The 14297-nt window shown below is 45.8% G+C and overlaps 1 protein-coding gene across 1 annotated transcript; it reads right to left on the reverse strand.

The window, feature by feature from the left end:
* Nucleotides 1–8040: 8040 nt before the first annotated feature.
* On the reverse strand, nucleotides 8041–13131 carry LOC309360634 (lysozyme C-like). The gene is made up of 4 exons (XM_081895319.1): nucleotides 12964–13131; nucleotides 10403–10564; nucleotides 9642–9723; nucleotides 8041–8229 (listed from the first exon to the last, which is right to left on the reverse strand). The coding sequence occupies exons 1-4, from the start codon at nucleotides 13100–13102 to the stop codon at nucleotides 8163–8165; spliced, it is 450 nt and encodes a 149-aa protein (XP_081751445.1). The 5' UTR covers nucleotides 13103–13131; the 3' UTR covers nucleotides 8041–8162.
* Nucleotides 13132–14297: the final 1166 nt, after the last annotated feature.

A 14297-nucleotide genomic window follows, 5' to 3' on the forward strand; every position in this document is an offset into this window, starting at 1 on the left:
AAGGACTGCTTCCTGGCTGTCTTCTGGCAGATCCTTTCTACCTCCCAGGTGCCTGAAAATGATGGCTACCTTTTTTACGACAAAGAGGAAGAGAGCTCCTTGCCTTTTTAGCATAATTAACGCAACTTAAATAAAATGGTGAATTATTTTTTTGTCTCTAAAAAATGCCTTCTGCCTCTTTGTGTGTGTGGATAGGTTTAGAGTAGGGACACTTGTGGGGGAAAGAGTCACTGCTGCTGTTGCTGGAAAACATCCCAATTTCAATGGGAAAGCTGTATGGAGAATATTTTGGCTGCAGACAAACCATAAATTTCAAGGCTTCCCCCAAATAATCCTGGGAACTGTCATTTACTCCTAAAGGTAATGGGACCCCTGACCATTAGGTCCAGTCGTGGCCGACTCTGGGGTTGCGGCGCTCATCTCACTTTATTGGCAGAGGGAGCCGGCATATAGCTTCCGGCTCATGTGGCCAGCAGGACTAAGCCGCTTCTCTCCCCCCCCCCTTTTTTATAATCATAAATAATCATTAAATTTATTCCAATCTTCCTGATACTCCTCCTCCTTCTGGTTGCGGACTCTTCCGGTTAGGTCAGCTAGCTCCGAAAAATCCATCATCTTCATCTGCTATTCTTCTATTCTTGATAATTCTTGGGTTTTCCACTTTTTAGCTAACAAAATACGAGCAGCAGTTGTGGCATACAAAAATAATTTAACATCTTTCTTGGGCAATTCCAAACCTGTTATTCCAAGAAGAAAGGCCTCTGGTTTCTTTATAAATGTATATTTCAACATTTTTTTCAATTCATTATAAATCTTTTCCCAGAAGTCTTTCACCTTGGGACAGGCCCACCACATATGATAAAAGGTTCCTTCCTTTTCTTTACATTTCCAACATATATTGTCACAATTATGATATATCTTTGCTAATTTTGCAGGAGTCAAATACCATCTATACATCATTTTCATTATATTTTCCTTTAACAAAGTACATGCAGTGAACTTGACCCCTTTCTTCCACAATCTTTCCCAATCCTCAAACATTATATTATGTCCTACATCTCTTGCCCAATCTATCATCACAGATTTAACTTGTTAATCTTTTGTATGCCACTCCAACAATAGCTTGTACATTTTAGATAAATTTTTACCTTTAGTATCCAACAATTCCATTTCCAACTTAGATTTTTCAAAAGCAAAACCATTTTTCTTATCCAATTTATCCAATTCATTGATCTGGTGGCAATGTAACCAATTTAGCTTACCTTTAACTTGATCAAATGGTTTTAATTTGTAACCTTCCTCTTCTTCTATTAATAAATCATAATATCTCAACCATTTCGTGTCCATATTTAATTTTTTCTGGGCCTTTGCCTCCATTGGTGAGAGCCATCTGAGCGTCTTTCTTTCTAAGAGATCTTTGTATTTTATCCAAACATTATACCACGATTTCCTAATTACATGGTTTTTAAATGCTTTATGGGCTTTTACCTTGTCATACCATAAATATGCATGCCAACCGAACACGTTATCAAATCCCTCCAAATCTAATAGATTTGTATCTTCTAATTACATCCATTCTTTAATCCAACAAAGTGCAGCAGCTTCAAAATAGATATTTAAATCTGGCAGGGAGAATCCCCCTCTTTCTTTAGAATCCGTAAGTAATTTGTATTTAATTCTGGGTTTCCTCCCCTGCCAGATAAATCTAGAGAGTGCTTTCTGCCATTCTTTAAAGCATTTTGCATTCTCTATAACTGGGAGGGCTTGAAACAAGAAGATCATCTTTGGCAGCACATTCATCTTAATCACAGAAATCCAGCCCATTAATGACAATTTTTAGCTTTGACCATACCTCTAATTCTCTTTTAATTTCATTCCATAATTTCTCATAGTTATCTTTATATAAATTCAAATTTTTTCCAGACAGGTTCACCCCCCAATATTTAACCTTTTTCACAAAGTCTAGGCCCGTTTTTTCTTGTAGTACCGGTAGTTTCCTTTCTTCATTATCCAGATTTTTCTCAATTACTTTGGTCTTGCTCTTGTTTAATTTAAATCCTGCTACCTGACCAAACTCTTATATCAGCTCCAGTGCTTTGACTGCACTGGAGTCTGGATCTTGTAATGTCAGAACTAGATCATCAGCAAAGGCTTTTAATTTATATTGTTTCAAACCTACTGTAATACCTTTGACTGGTTCATCTTTTCTAATCATAGACCTCCAGGACTGAAATAAACAGCAGAGGGGAAAGTGGGCAACCTTGCCTGCTTCCCTTCTCAATTCTAATTTCCTCTGAAACCACATTATTTACAATAATTTTAGCTTTTTGTTCTAGATAGATCGCTTTAATACCATTTAAAAAATCCTGACCTATCCCCATATTCTCTAAATTATGTAACATAAAACTCCAGGAAACATTGTCAAAGGCTTTCTCTGCATCAATAAACATTAACATTGCTTTACAGCTCTTTCTTGCTTCTAATGTTGTATTTCATATGTCTTCCAGGCAGAAATCCTGCCTGGTCTTTATGAATATAGTCAGATAAAACCTTCTTTAGCCTGTTGGCCAGTATATTTTCAAAAATTTTATAATCCACATTGAGTAGGGAGATTGGTCTGTAGTTTTTAACGTTGGATCTATCTTGACCCTTCTGGCAAACCAGAGCAGTGCACGGAAATGCTGTTAACCTTCCCGCCGGAGCGGTACCTATTTATCTACTTGCACTTTTTTGGGGCATGCTTTCAAACTGCTAGGTTGGCAAGAGCAGGGACCGAGCAACGGGAGCTCACCCCATCGCAGGAATTCGAACCGCTGACCTTCTGATTGGCAAGCTCTAGGCTCTGTGGTTTAACCCACAGCGCCACCCACATCCCTGAGAGCTACAATTTCCAGCACCCTTAAAAAACTACAGTTCTCAGGATTCTTTGAGGAACATAATTTGTCTTATATCCATGCAGCTGAAATGTTTTCAGAATTAAATCCTTTAGTTAGCCTGGTTTTGCTATCTGCAGCAGCTCTGTGGAGGAAGAGCCTGCCCCTTTTTAAAAATGTCTTGCTTTTTTTTTTATTTCTTGCCCTCCTGCTGCTCAGAGCAATTCTGTTCCCGCTGTATCTTTCCTATTCCAATGGAGCAGGGGGAGCCATCATGGCAGGGCAGTGAGCATGTCCAGCAATGCAGTCAATTCCCCCAAGTTCCAGTTACGTCACTACCACCATTTGGCAGCCTAGAAACAAAACAATGCAACTTTATATGACACCTTTGGCCTGTGCGTGCAGGGCAAAATAGTATGGAGTAGCTGGAACAGGAGGTCAGAGGGAAAGATACCAGGTCATTTCCTACTGCACCCTGTGAATCTATTCTGAGATGACTCAAGGGATGGAGGTGAGAGATGTTCATAGAAGTTAATAGAGTCATCTCAAGGGGCAAAAGAAGGCAAGACTCCTGTCCCTTTAATAGCTATGTAGAAGTTCAATAGGTGGTACTTTGTGTATACTTTGTGTTTTTATTGTAAACAGCCCTGAAATCTAAAGAGCAGTATAGAAATCATCACCATCATCATCATCTAATATTCCTGCTGCTACATATGCATTAAAGGGACTGAGCCCCCATCCTTTGTATAAGAAAAGGCTGGTGATCCAAAGCAAATGCAGTTCATACTGTAGGTCGGATGTGGTTGGGAAAGAGTGACTTATTAATTAATTAATATTAATATTCCATCATGCCATCCCTGCAGGGCAGTGAAAGTAGTTATACAGTTGCACCCTCCCTGATTTTCCCCCAGACCAAAGCAAGTACCGTATTTTTCGCACCATAGGGCGCACCGGACCATAGGACGCACCTAGTTTTTAGACGGGGAAATCAATAAAAAAATCTCCCCCCCCCCCAGCCCCAAAGAGCAGCGTACAGGCTGCGCACAACCTCTCCCTGCCGGAGGGGTTGCATGCGGCTATGGCACAAGCCAATGCAGCGAGCGGGATGGATCGCGCTGGCTGTTTTGGCTTCCTCTTTAGCCCCACACAACCTCTCCCTGCCGAGAGAGGCTGCATGGAGCTAAAGAAGCCATAGCCCCGTGCAGCCTCTCCCTGCCAGTGGCACAAGCCTGCATTCGCTCCATAGGACGCACACACATTTTCCCTCAATTTTTGGAGGGGGGAAACTGTGTCCAATAGAGCGAAAAATACAGTAATCAGTTCCATTCGGAAGCCTCATGCTCTGTTGAGTTCATGTAGAGTGGGTACCCTTGTAATAAGACTTTGAATAATAGGCAAATACTTTAAATGCAAAATAGTAACAGTACTAAGAATAGATCCAAATTGAGCAAAAACTCCTTTCTTTGGTTCTAACTTTTATTTGCCAGGGCCCCCAGCCACAGGCCCAGCTAACATATGCACATCAGGGACACACTGCTACATTTTGTTGCAGCACCCTACGTCCAAATAAATGGCAAGGATACCCAAGTTGGATTGGACATGCAGTGAGACAAGGACACAGAAGTATATATCTTTTGTCAGGCCTAAAGTACCACTGATCCATTGGGGAGCTCCCTTTCATTCACCTCCCATCAGAGACAAGGTGTGGGCTTTTTAATTGCCATCAGCTGCAAATTGATGCTTTTGAATTCTGGTGCTGGAGGAGACTCTTGAGAGTCCCATGGACTGCAAGAAGATCAAACACATCCATTCTGAAGGAAATCAGCCCTGAGTGCTCACTGGAAGGACAGATCCTGAAGCTGAGGCTCCAAGACTTTGGCCACCTCATGAGAAGAGAAGACTCCCTGGAAAAGACCCTGATGTTGGGAAAGATGGAAGGCACAAGGAGAAGGGGACGAAAGAGGACGAGATGGTGGGACGGTGTTCTCGAAGCTATTAACATGAGTTTGACCAAGCTGTGGGAGGCCGTGAAAGACAGGAGTGCCTGGCGTGCTCTGGTCCATGGGGTCATGAAGAGGCGGACATGACTAAACGACTAAACAACAAGTGTCTATTTGACTTTGATGGACATCTGAGGAGGGAGATATAGAGGTCATTAATGAATAAGCTTGGTTCTTCCCCCAACCCCTCTGTCTTCTACCTCTAAGGGTTGTGGGAAAGCAGCTGATGTACCTGTTGATATACAGTGGTACCTCGGGTTACAGACGCTTCAGGTTACAGACTCCGTTAACCCAGAAATATTACCTCAGATTAAGAATTTTGCTTCAGGATGAGAACAGAAATCGCGCAGTGGCAGCAGGAGGCCCCATTAGCTAAAGTGGTGCTTCAGGTTAAGAACAGTTTCAGGTTAAGAATGGACCTCCGGAACGAATTAAGTTCTTAACCCGAGGTACCACTGTATTGCTAATGGTGATAATTTTTTTTAATTGAATAATGATGCTTCTGGAATCTCTAATAATTTGAAGCCTTGAATAAGTCTCATTCCCTCTATAGTGGGGCTGTGGTTTTTTATGGTAAGTTTATGCCTTTCTTAGCCAGGTTTTCATAATCTCTAGCATGCACTCCTCAGGCACAATCTGTTTCTGATGACTGCAAGTACTGTGTGTTTATTCAGAAAGCTATGCTTTCAAATTTAAAAGCAGGCTTCTGGGAATGCAATGGAGATCTTTACCTTGACTTAAATGCTTGCTCATCTGCTGTCCAGATGTTGCCAGCTGTTGAACAACTTCAAGGCCCTCTCCTTCCTTATAGTTCTTCTAGTGGATCGGGACTGGGCAGTGCTTCCAATGAATGACTGTTGAAGGTGAAGTGGGACACCTTTCTTTATTTGTGAAGAATTTTAAGCTGCCCTTCATTAATTAAATGTTTGATATCAAGGTGGTGCAGAAAAAATTATGATTAAGATGGTTCACCCACCGCTGATACAAACACAAAATATAAAATGATAAAAACATGATCCAACAGCATTTCTATTAAAACTAAAAAAAAGGAATAGAATCTAGTAAGTCAGATTTAAACAGTAAAATGCATGGAGAAGTGTGACCGCTGTACACGTATATTGGGAAACAAAAGCATGTTCCAGAATCCTGTGGGCTGCCCCTGCCTCTCAGTATCTCACTCCCCTCTTTCCTGAGTCAGATGTGAGGCTTCCACGGAGCTCACTCCAAATGGAGGCTGAACTTGCTTAAGGACGGGGGGGGGGGGCATTGGTGCTTGTTCCTGCATTGTGGAGGGGACCCAAATGTGGTGTCAACCAGGTGCTGCTTATGATTACTATCAGTGGCTCTCCGAGGTGTGTTGGGCAATGGTCTTTCTCAGTATCAGCTCGTGATCCCTTCTTAGACTGGATCTACATTGTTAAAAAACGCTGTAGGAAAAAAATGCTATAAAAGCTCTCAATGCAAAATCCCCCTGGTGACAGATCACAGCTCTACAACGCCATCTGGTGTCACATGTTTATAATGGAGTTATAATGATATAATTGATGAGTGTAAAAAGGTAAAGGGCAAAGGGACCCCTGACCATTAGGTCCAGTCATGGCTGACTCTGGGGTTGCGGCGCTCTGAGTCCTAAGTGTAGATTTGAAGCTGGGACCTTCTGCTTGTACAGCATGTGCTCTGTCACACAGTGAGGGCCCCCAAGAAAGGCACCCTGGATGCACACCCCACCTCTCCCAGGTCGAGGTGGCCCAAGGGTGCATCCTTCACCCCCACGTCGCCTCTGTTCTCAGATGCCCCATGCAAAGGCTGAGAGGGCATCCTGTGCATTTGCCTGCTCTGCAAGACGGGACTGCAGCTGGCCTCCCAGGTTGTTCCACCTGCGCCTAAATTTCTGAATAATGTCATGGATAAACTTGATAGGCCTTTTCCTTTTTTAGCTTGCCCATGGCTGGCTGTGGTCCACATGAGCTTTTAGAATGGTACACACCAGTGCCAGGTTTATGTATAAGCTAAACAAGCTATAGCTTAGGGCCCCACCCCCCAAAAGACTTTAAGGCGGGGGAGGACTGTATGTACATTTCCAAAATACAAGATAAAAAGCAAACAAAATAAAACCTACATACAGCAACAGTGTTTTAGTTTGTAGGCTCCTATGATGTTAGTAATGGGCCCCGCCTGCTATATAAAGAGCCCCATTACCTTCAGTAGCCTAGGGCCTCATCAAACCTAAATCTGGCTCTGGCAAGCACACACATTGTTTGAGCCAAAGGGGACTGGAGGTGGAACTGTGGGACCAACCTATCCATGAATGGCCCTTTTTGTTTAGATTGGAGAGTGGCTGAAGACAGAGCCCTGACAGGCAGTGGGAGGGGCGCCTAAACCCTTCCCTCTCTTCCATCCTTACACCCCCCTCACCAAGTTGTCCTTACAAGAAGTTTCAAATGTTTCAAACTTGGAGCAAGGAAATGGGTATACATTGGTACCTCACGTTAAGAACTTAATTCGTTCTGGAGGTCCGTTCTTAACCTGAAACTGTTCTTAACCTGAAGCACCACTTTAGCTAATGGGGCCTCCCGCTGCTGCCGCACCGCTGAAGCACGATTTCTGTTCTCATCCTGAAGCAAAGTTCTTAACCCGAGGTACTGTTTCTGGGTTAGCGGAGTCTGTAACCTGAAGCGCCTGAACCCGAGGTACCACTGTACTATACTTCGGTTGATGCAGCCTAGAATAGCATTAGCTTTTTCTCTTTTTTTTGCTGCTGCTGCATCACACTGTTGACTCATGCTAAACTTGTGGTCCACCAAGACCCCAAATCCTTTTCACATGTACTGCTAGTAAGCCAGGTGTCCCCTATCCTATATTTATATATATATTCAGTGAGTGCTGAAGACACACACTTCTCTACCCTGACCTTTAGCACTGGGATGTGTGTTCTCGCCCCCCCCCCCATTCCTGTGACTGAGTTTGAAATTGCTGTAAGCTGCTGTGGGACTTGCTGGTGGAAGGCAAGCAATAAATGTAAACAAGAACAGCAACAATAACAATGGCTCAATAAGCAGGTCATCGTCTAATCTTCTAGGTAGTTCCTACCCCCTTTTTGCAACCTGAGTTCACCTGCCCAGGGCATCCTTGGAGCAACTCCTCCCAGTGTAAAGACAGGTCTCAACTGTGTTTTAATGCATTTATTTCTGGAACTCAGCAGAGCTGTTTCTTGCCAGATAATAACCCTAATAATGAGTGTGGACTTGGTTTATTAGCATCCCTGCTGACACCAGGGGGCAGTGTTTCTCTACACCTTGCACCCTGCAACATATTGAGACAGGTCCCGACCTTGGCAATATAATCTCCATGCCACCCTGGAAATGAAAATAAAACAGATTAGGACACATCCAACAACATGCTGTGTACATGTTACCAACTTAAAACATGGCTAGTTGTTCTTTTTTTCTCAATTTGGCTTGAAGCTGGCCATGACCTGAAGCTGGAGGAATGTGTTGAACTCAGCCTTTGCTTTATCTGCTTTCACCCCTCTCTAATTATTATTATTATTATTAAAATGTTTATGATGGTTTAAAATACGCGCACACACAAGCTGCCCTGAACATTGTCACTAATACAAAGAGTCAGATATAAATATAAATAGACTTAACAAAAAATGGCAGCAGCCTCCGCAGAGGGAGGGTGATTCTGCTGGGGATGTTAATGATCTGGTCAGACCCCGCACGGGTATAAGACAGAAATCCCCTAATACAGGGCAGGCTTTGCATAAGGAACCAAGACCAGTGAATCAGACAGAGGTATAGCAGGCAGGCCTCTCTTGCAGATGTGGACTCAGAGAAGCCCTTAGGTGACACAGTCACTTGTTTCTTGTGGCAGAGTAAGGTAAAGGTAAAGGGACCCCTGACCATTAGGTCCAGTCGTGGCCGACTCTGGGGTTGCGGTGCTCATCTCGCTTTATTGGCCAAGGAAGCCGGAGTACAGCTTCCGGGTCATGTGGCCAGCATGACTAAGCCGCTTCTGGCGAAACCAGAGCAGCGCACGGAAATGCCGTTTGCTTTCCCACCAGAGTGGTACCTATTTATCTACTTGCACTTTGAAGTGCTTTTGAGCTGCTAGGTTGGCAGGAGCAGGGACCGAGCAACGGGAGCTCACCCCGTCGCAGGGATTCAAACAGCCAACCTTCTGTTTGTCAAGTCCTAGGCTCTGTGGTTTAACCCACAGCGCCACCCACATCCCTATTGTGTCAGAGTAACAGTTCTCTAATGCTAAGGCTGGTAGTGTGACCAGTTCAACCACACAGGGCACCAAAACAATGATGTAGAATGGAGTGCCAAAGGTATCCCCCTCCCAAATGTTAGCGTAGCACAAGACACTGCTGAAAATTGAGAGCCCAAAGGCCACCACTGTCCAGTGGCGAGCACTGAAAGTTTTCATAGGGGAACAGTTAGGGCCAGAAGCAACAGCTTGTGAGGGAGATGGGGGGGGCAATGTCATGCATGTGAAACTGTGATGTCCTGACGCTGCACATGTGAGCGTCACACCAGGCAGAAGCTTCCCGGGCACCAGGGGAACATTTAGTGGACTAGCCTAGACCCATCTAATGGCCTCACAGTATTCCCCAGCTCACACTTTGGGAACAACCATGTTACGGGCCATTTCCCATTTCCAGCGTGACCTTCTGCTTCTGCAGTGACTGGGTGTCTGGGCAGACGCCTCCACCTCTTGCAAGGAAGCGCCACTAAGAGTTTTCTCCCAAGAGACTTCTTACCAGGCACCCATTCCATCCTCTGAGTTGTCAACCACAATCTTAGCACAAGCCACATCTGGAGCAACGTTGTCTGTCAGCAGTTCTGCAAGGAAAGAAGGTGGAATACAGACATGAAAGGTCCCTGCTGGATGCTATAGGTCTGGATAAGTTTTGCGGTGGCAGGCGTGGGTTCAGGTAGGTAAAAAAAGGATTAAAAAGGTAAAAAGGGAGGGTGTAAAGTAGGCCAAACAATATCGCTTGACCCATCCATGGTTGTCACTGACCCACTGCCCATTAGCATGCAATTTGAAATGCCCTGTTGCATCAAGAAGGATGCAATATTTCTATACCTTATGAATTCCAAGTCAAATAAATGCATTTGCTGAGGTCTCACTCCTACAATGTTCAGTTATATGTGTAACTTGAAATCCCCTGGTCGGGGGGGGGGGGCATTTCAGGGAGGAAGCCCCAGCCAGCAGATACATCAATGTACAAATACGGTCAGGCTAGACTGCTGACCCACGGCTATCCTACTTTCTACCTTTGGGGTTGTGGACTCCACACCTGCAAAGAGCAGAAGGTGAGGAAGGACAACTGGTCCTTTCTGTCTCCCAAAAGTGTTTGATGTGGCTTACATCACAATTTAGATCAGGGTGGGGAACATGTGGCCCTCCAGATGTCGTTAGAGTCTAGCTTCCATCAGCCCCAGCCAACATCTGGTGGGCCAAGGTTCTCCATCTCTGAATGAGGCAAAACTCTCTCCAGGGGAAGCCGATTCTCACCAGAGCATTGAATTCTGCACATGTTGGAACTCGGCTGACTGCCATCCTGGCACCAGTAACGACTGTTGATCTGGAAGATACCAAAGTCAGTGCTGCCATCGTAGTCATTGTAGTGCGTGGCAGCAGTATTATAGCTGCTCTCGTGGCATGCCGTGCAGACCCCTGAGGCAGACACATAACCAGGTCAGAGCTAAGTGCACACAGTCTGGGAAGCATGCCCCATTCTTCACCTCCTCCCCGCAGGTGTTTCAAAACTCTGCCTTATCAGGAGCTGTTCAGAGAGTCAGTGATCCCGAGGCGGAGGGGGGCAGGGGAGCTGCCCAGCAAGGAGTCACAGAGCCCTGCTGCCCCTCCCTTCTCCGCCTGCTCCAGGACAGTTGAGGAGCCTGGCCGCCTCCTCACAAGCAGGAAGGGCAATAGCTGACCTCATGCTACCAGATGGGCAATGCATGTCTGGATCTGGGATTCTGCTGAGCTGCATCCCCCCTCTGCCCCTGGGATCATGCTCGGTTTGGAGCAGGTCTGTGTGTGAAGCCACTCAGGGTGTTTTGGTTTTTCCACAACTGCAGCTGCCTTGAGGGAGATATCTTGGGGGGGGGGATGGTCTCCAGAGAGTATCCACTAATTCTCCTTTAACAAAAGCCGGGTGCAAAAGAAGACAGAACCCCTGCACCTTTCCATAGTTGCCTAAAAAGGGGGGTGGGATTTCATAAAATGCAGCTTGTTGTGTCAGCTACCTGCCCCACACCTGACACAGCATCTGGGGCGGGGGAAGGACACAGAAAACAAACCAGAATGGAAATCATGCTGTTAGAGTTCAGACTACTACAGTAGTCATTTCAATTTTGTTCCACCTCTGAACAATTCCATCTCCAAGAAATGCCCCTGGCTTCATCCTATCCACCTCTACGCTGCATCCTTCCACTTCTCCCTAGATGGAGGCACAAACCATCCTCTTCACCCCAGTTCACTCATTCACACCATCATTTAAACCCCACTCCTGCAACCCTATAGCACAGGGGTCCTCAGACTATGGCCAGCGGGCCAGATCCAGCCTGCCAGGGTCCTGAACCTGGCCCGCCTGCAAGGCCTGAGGCTCGGAAACGGCTGGGCAGAAAGAGCCCCAAGGTAAAACACGTAAATGTAACAAAGTCCTGGTAACGCGGTTGATACTGCCAGCACCAGCTGCTTGATAACGGCGCACGGCCCCTTTAAGCCACCGGGGGGGGGGGACGGCTGCAAAGGACCCCCTTCCACGCCAGCCCTTGCCCTCCTCGCTTCCCCTCCGGCCGGCTCCAGGCTCGCCAGAGCAGCGCCTCACCGACCGGTTGCACACACAAGTCCCATGCGGCAACCTGGGCAACCTTAAGAGTTAGGGAAGCACCAAAAACAGGGGCAACATATGCAATAGAATTAGCAAGAAGAGACGTCTGAATCACAACAGTTTATTGTACAAGGGAATCTCCATGTAAATAGTGGTGGGAAGCTATGAACTATGCCGAGCAGGGCACCCAAGATGAACAGGTCATAGTGGAGAGTTTTGACCAAATGTGATCCACCAGGAGGAGGAACCGGCAAGCCACTCCAGTATCCCTGCCAAGAAAACTCCATGGACAAAGACAACAGGCATATAAAAGTTATGATGCTGGATGGTGCTGGAGGAGACTCTGGAGAGTCCCAGGGACTGCAAGAAGATCAATCCTCTCCATTCTGAAGGAAATCAGCCCTGAGTGCTCACTGGAAGGACAGATCCTGAAGCTGAGGCTCCAATACATTGGCCACCTCAGGAGAAGAGAAGACTCCCTGGAGAAGACCCTGATGTTGGGAAAGACGGAGGGCACAAGGAGAAGGGGACAACAGAGGACGAGATGGTTGGATAGTGTTCTCGAAGCTACCAGCATGAGTTTGACCAAACTGTGGGAGGCAGTGGAAGACAGGAGTGCCTGGTGTGCTCTGGTCCATGGGGTCACGAAGAGTCAGACACGACTAAACGACTAAACAACAACAACAACAATCTTTAAAATAAAGCTCTCCACCCAAACTTCCCCAAGTTTGAAAATAAACTTCAATGTAGAGAAAGTCACATGCATGAGGAAGAACAACATCAAAAGAAGAAATGAAGTATAAAGGTGAGGTATAGGTAATTTATATTATTACTGATAGCGCCTGTTGTGTGTCTGTTCTGGCTATTATTTTGAAACAAGGTTTTTTAAAAAAAACACACAACAACAACATGAAAAAGAGCATGTTTCTGGCACCTCTTTAGTCCGGCCCCCAACAGTGTCTGAGGGACAGTGAACTGGCCCCCTGTTTAAAAAGTTTGAGGACCCCTGCTGTAGCGGGATGCAGCGGAGCATGTTGCAGATTAGCTATAGAAATGTGGAGGGAGGCCACCTTCCCCTCATAATGACAGCCAGACGCATGGTCAGGGAGACCCAGAAGATCAAATACTCACCCCAAATGGAGTGTGTGTGTGTGTGTGTGCACGCACACACACACACACACACACACCCCCCGCATGCCTACCTAGTCAAGACCCAGATGTCCCCCAGTAGACTCACAGTTGGCCAGGCTGTAGCCAGCATAACCATCTAAGCCCAGCTGCTGGAGCCTCTGAGCCAGCTCACAGCGCCCATAGACCAGGCCTTCTCCTGTGGCGAGGAGACCGGTGAGCAAGGGCAGCAGCCAAAGAGCCTTCATCGTCGCACTTGAGGAGGGCAAGGAGCAAGGTGGGGGTGTCACGCCTACTTTTATAGAGGCTCTTTGGCACTCCTCTGGAAAGCAGCCAAGTCGGTAGGACTTCAAGAGACCTTTGAGGACGTTGGCCCTGACCTTGCTTAGCTAATCAGCATGTGTGTGTCAACAAGAAGCAGGAGTCATGACTCCCTGGGTCCCCCTCCCTGTGGCAGAGGGCTGAGAGCTGTAGCTCCAGCTTCCAAGTTGTATTACTAGATTGTAATTAATTCATTTTTTTAAAAAAAGTATTGCCATACTATATTTGATAAATTCACAATATAATCAATTTTATTCCTGTATTAGAATTTCAATTTTAATGCACAAATAAGGCAGATTATGGGAACTTTCTATGGGTGGTATTCAACCAAGTCTTACTCAGAATAGACCCACTGAAATTAATGGACCTCATTTTGTCATGTTCATTAATTTCAACGGGCTATATTCAATGAAATCGTTGCACTAGCACAGGGGTATGGAAACCTTTTGACTCCGTGGGTCAGATCCTGACCAGAATCAGCCTTGTGAGCCAATGTTGACAAATGGGTGGGGCCTCTCACCTGACAATCACATGGCCGCCGCCTCCTCCTATTCCTATAGTGATTGGTTACCTCTCTATGAGCCTGCAGAGTTATCCTTGACAACTTTCATGACCTAGTCAAAAGGACTTTCCTAGGATTGCCTCCTGACTTTTATCTTCCCACCTTCTGAACCCAGAGCAAACAGTGAGGTGGTTTGATTCTTGCTTCTTATTCTGTGTCCAGTGGAAAATCTGGCACCTGGCTGTTTGCAAAGGAGTCGTCTGGCTCCAGCGGCACAGACTGTTCCTTCACCGCTGGGAAGGGTGCCAAGCGGCTTCATACTTGCACATTAGTTCTCCATAAACAGAAAGCAGCCCTATACTATGTGGCATGACCCTGCCTTTAAAGCATCTTCAGAGCACATCTTTTCCTTCAAAGAATGCTGGGCATGGTGGTTTGACAGGAATTGTAACTCCCTGAGGGGTAAACTCCAGTGCCCAGAATTCTTTGAGGGAAGCATCCTCATGGATGCAGAACATTATATGGCAAGTGTGAACGTGCAACTTCTGCAGACTGAAATGGCCAGTTATGGTGCAAATAAACTGGCTTCAATAAGGGATTTTCATACAAATGTTAAAACC

The sequence above is a fragment of the Podarcis melisellensis genome (assembly GCF_964234715.1).
Source record: "Podarcis melisellensis genome assembly, chromosome: 17".
Classification (NCBI taxonomy): Eukaryota; Metazoa; Chordata; class Lepidosauria; order Squamata; family Lacertidae; genus Podarcis; species Podarcis melisellensis.

Bases quoted from the DNA above. Each gene is read 5' to 3' on its own strand.
- LOC309360634 (XM_081895319.1), bottom strand. From the start codon at position 13,102: ATGAAGGCTCTTTGGCTGCTGCCCTTGCTCACCGGTCTCCTCGCCACA. The intron at 9,724-10,402 runs GTGAGAATCGGC...CTTTCCTTGCAG, and splicing joins GTGCAGAATTCAATGCTCTG to AACTGCTGACAGACAACGTT. The intron at 8,230-9,641 runs GTAAGAAGTCTC...TTTCATTTCCAG, and splicing joins GAGGATGGAATGGGTGCCTG to GGTGGCATGGAGATTATATT.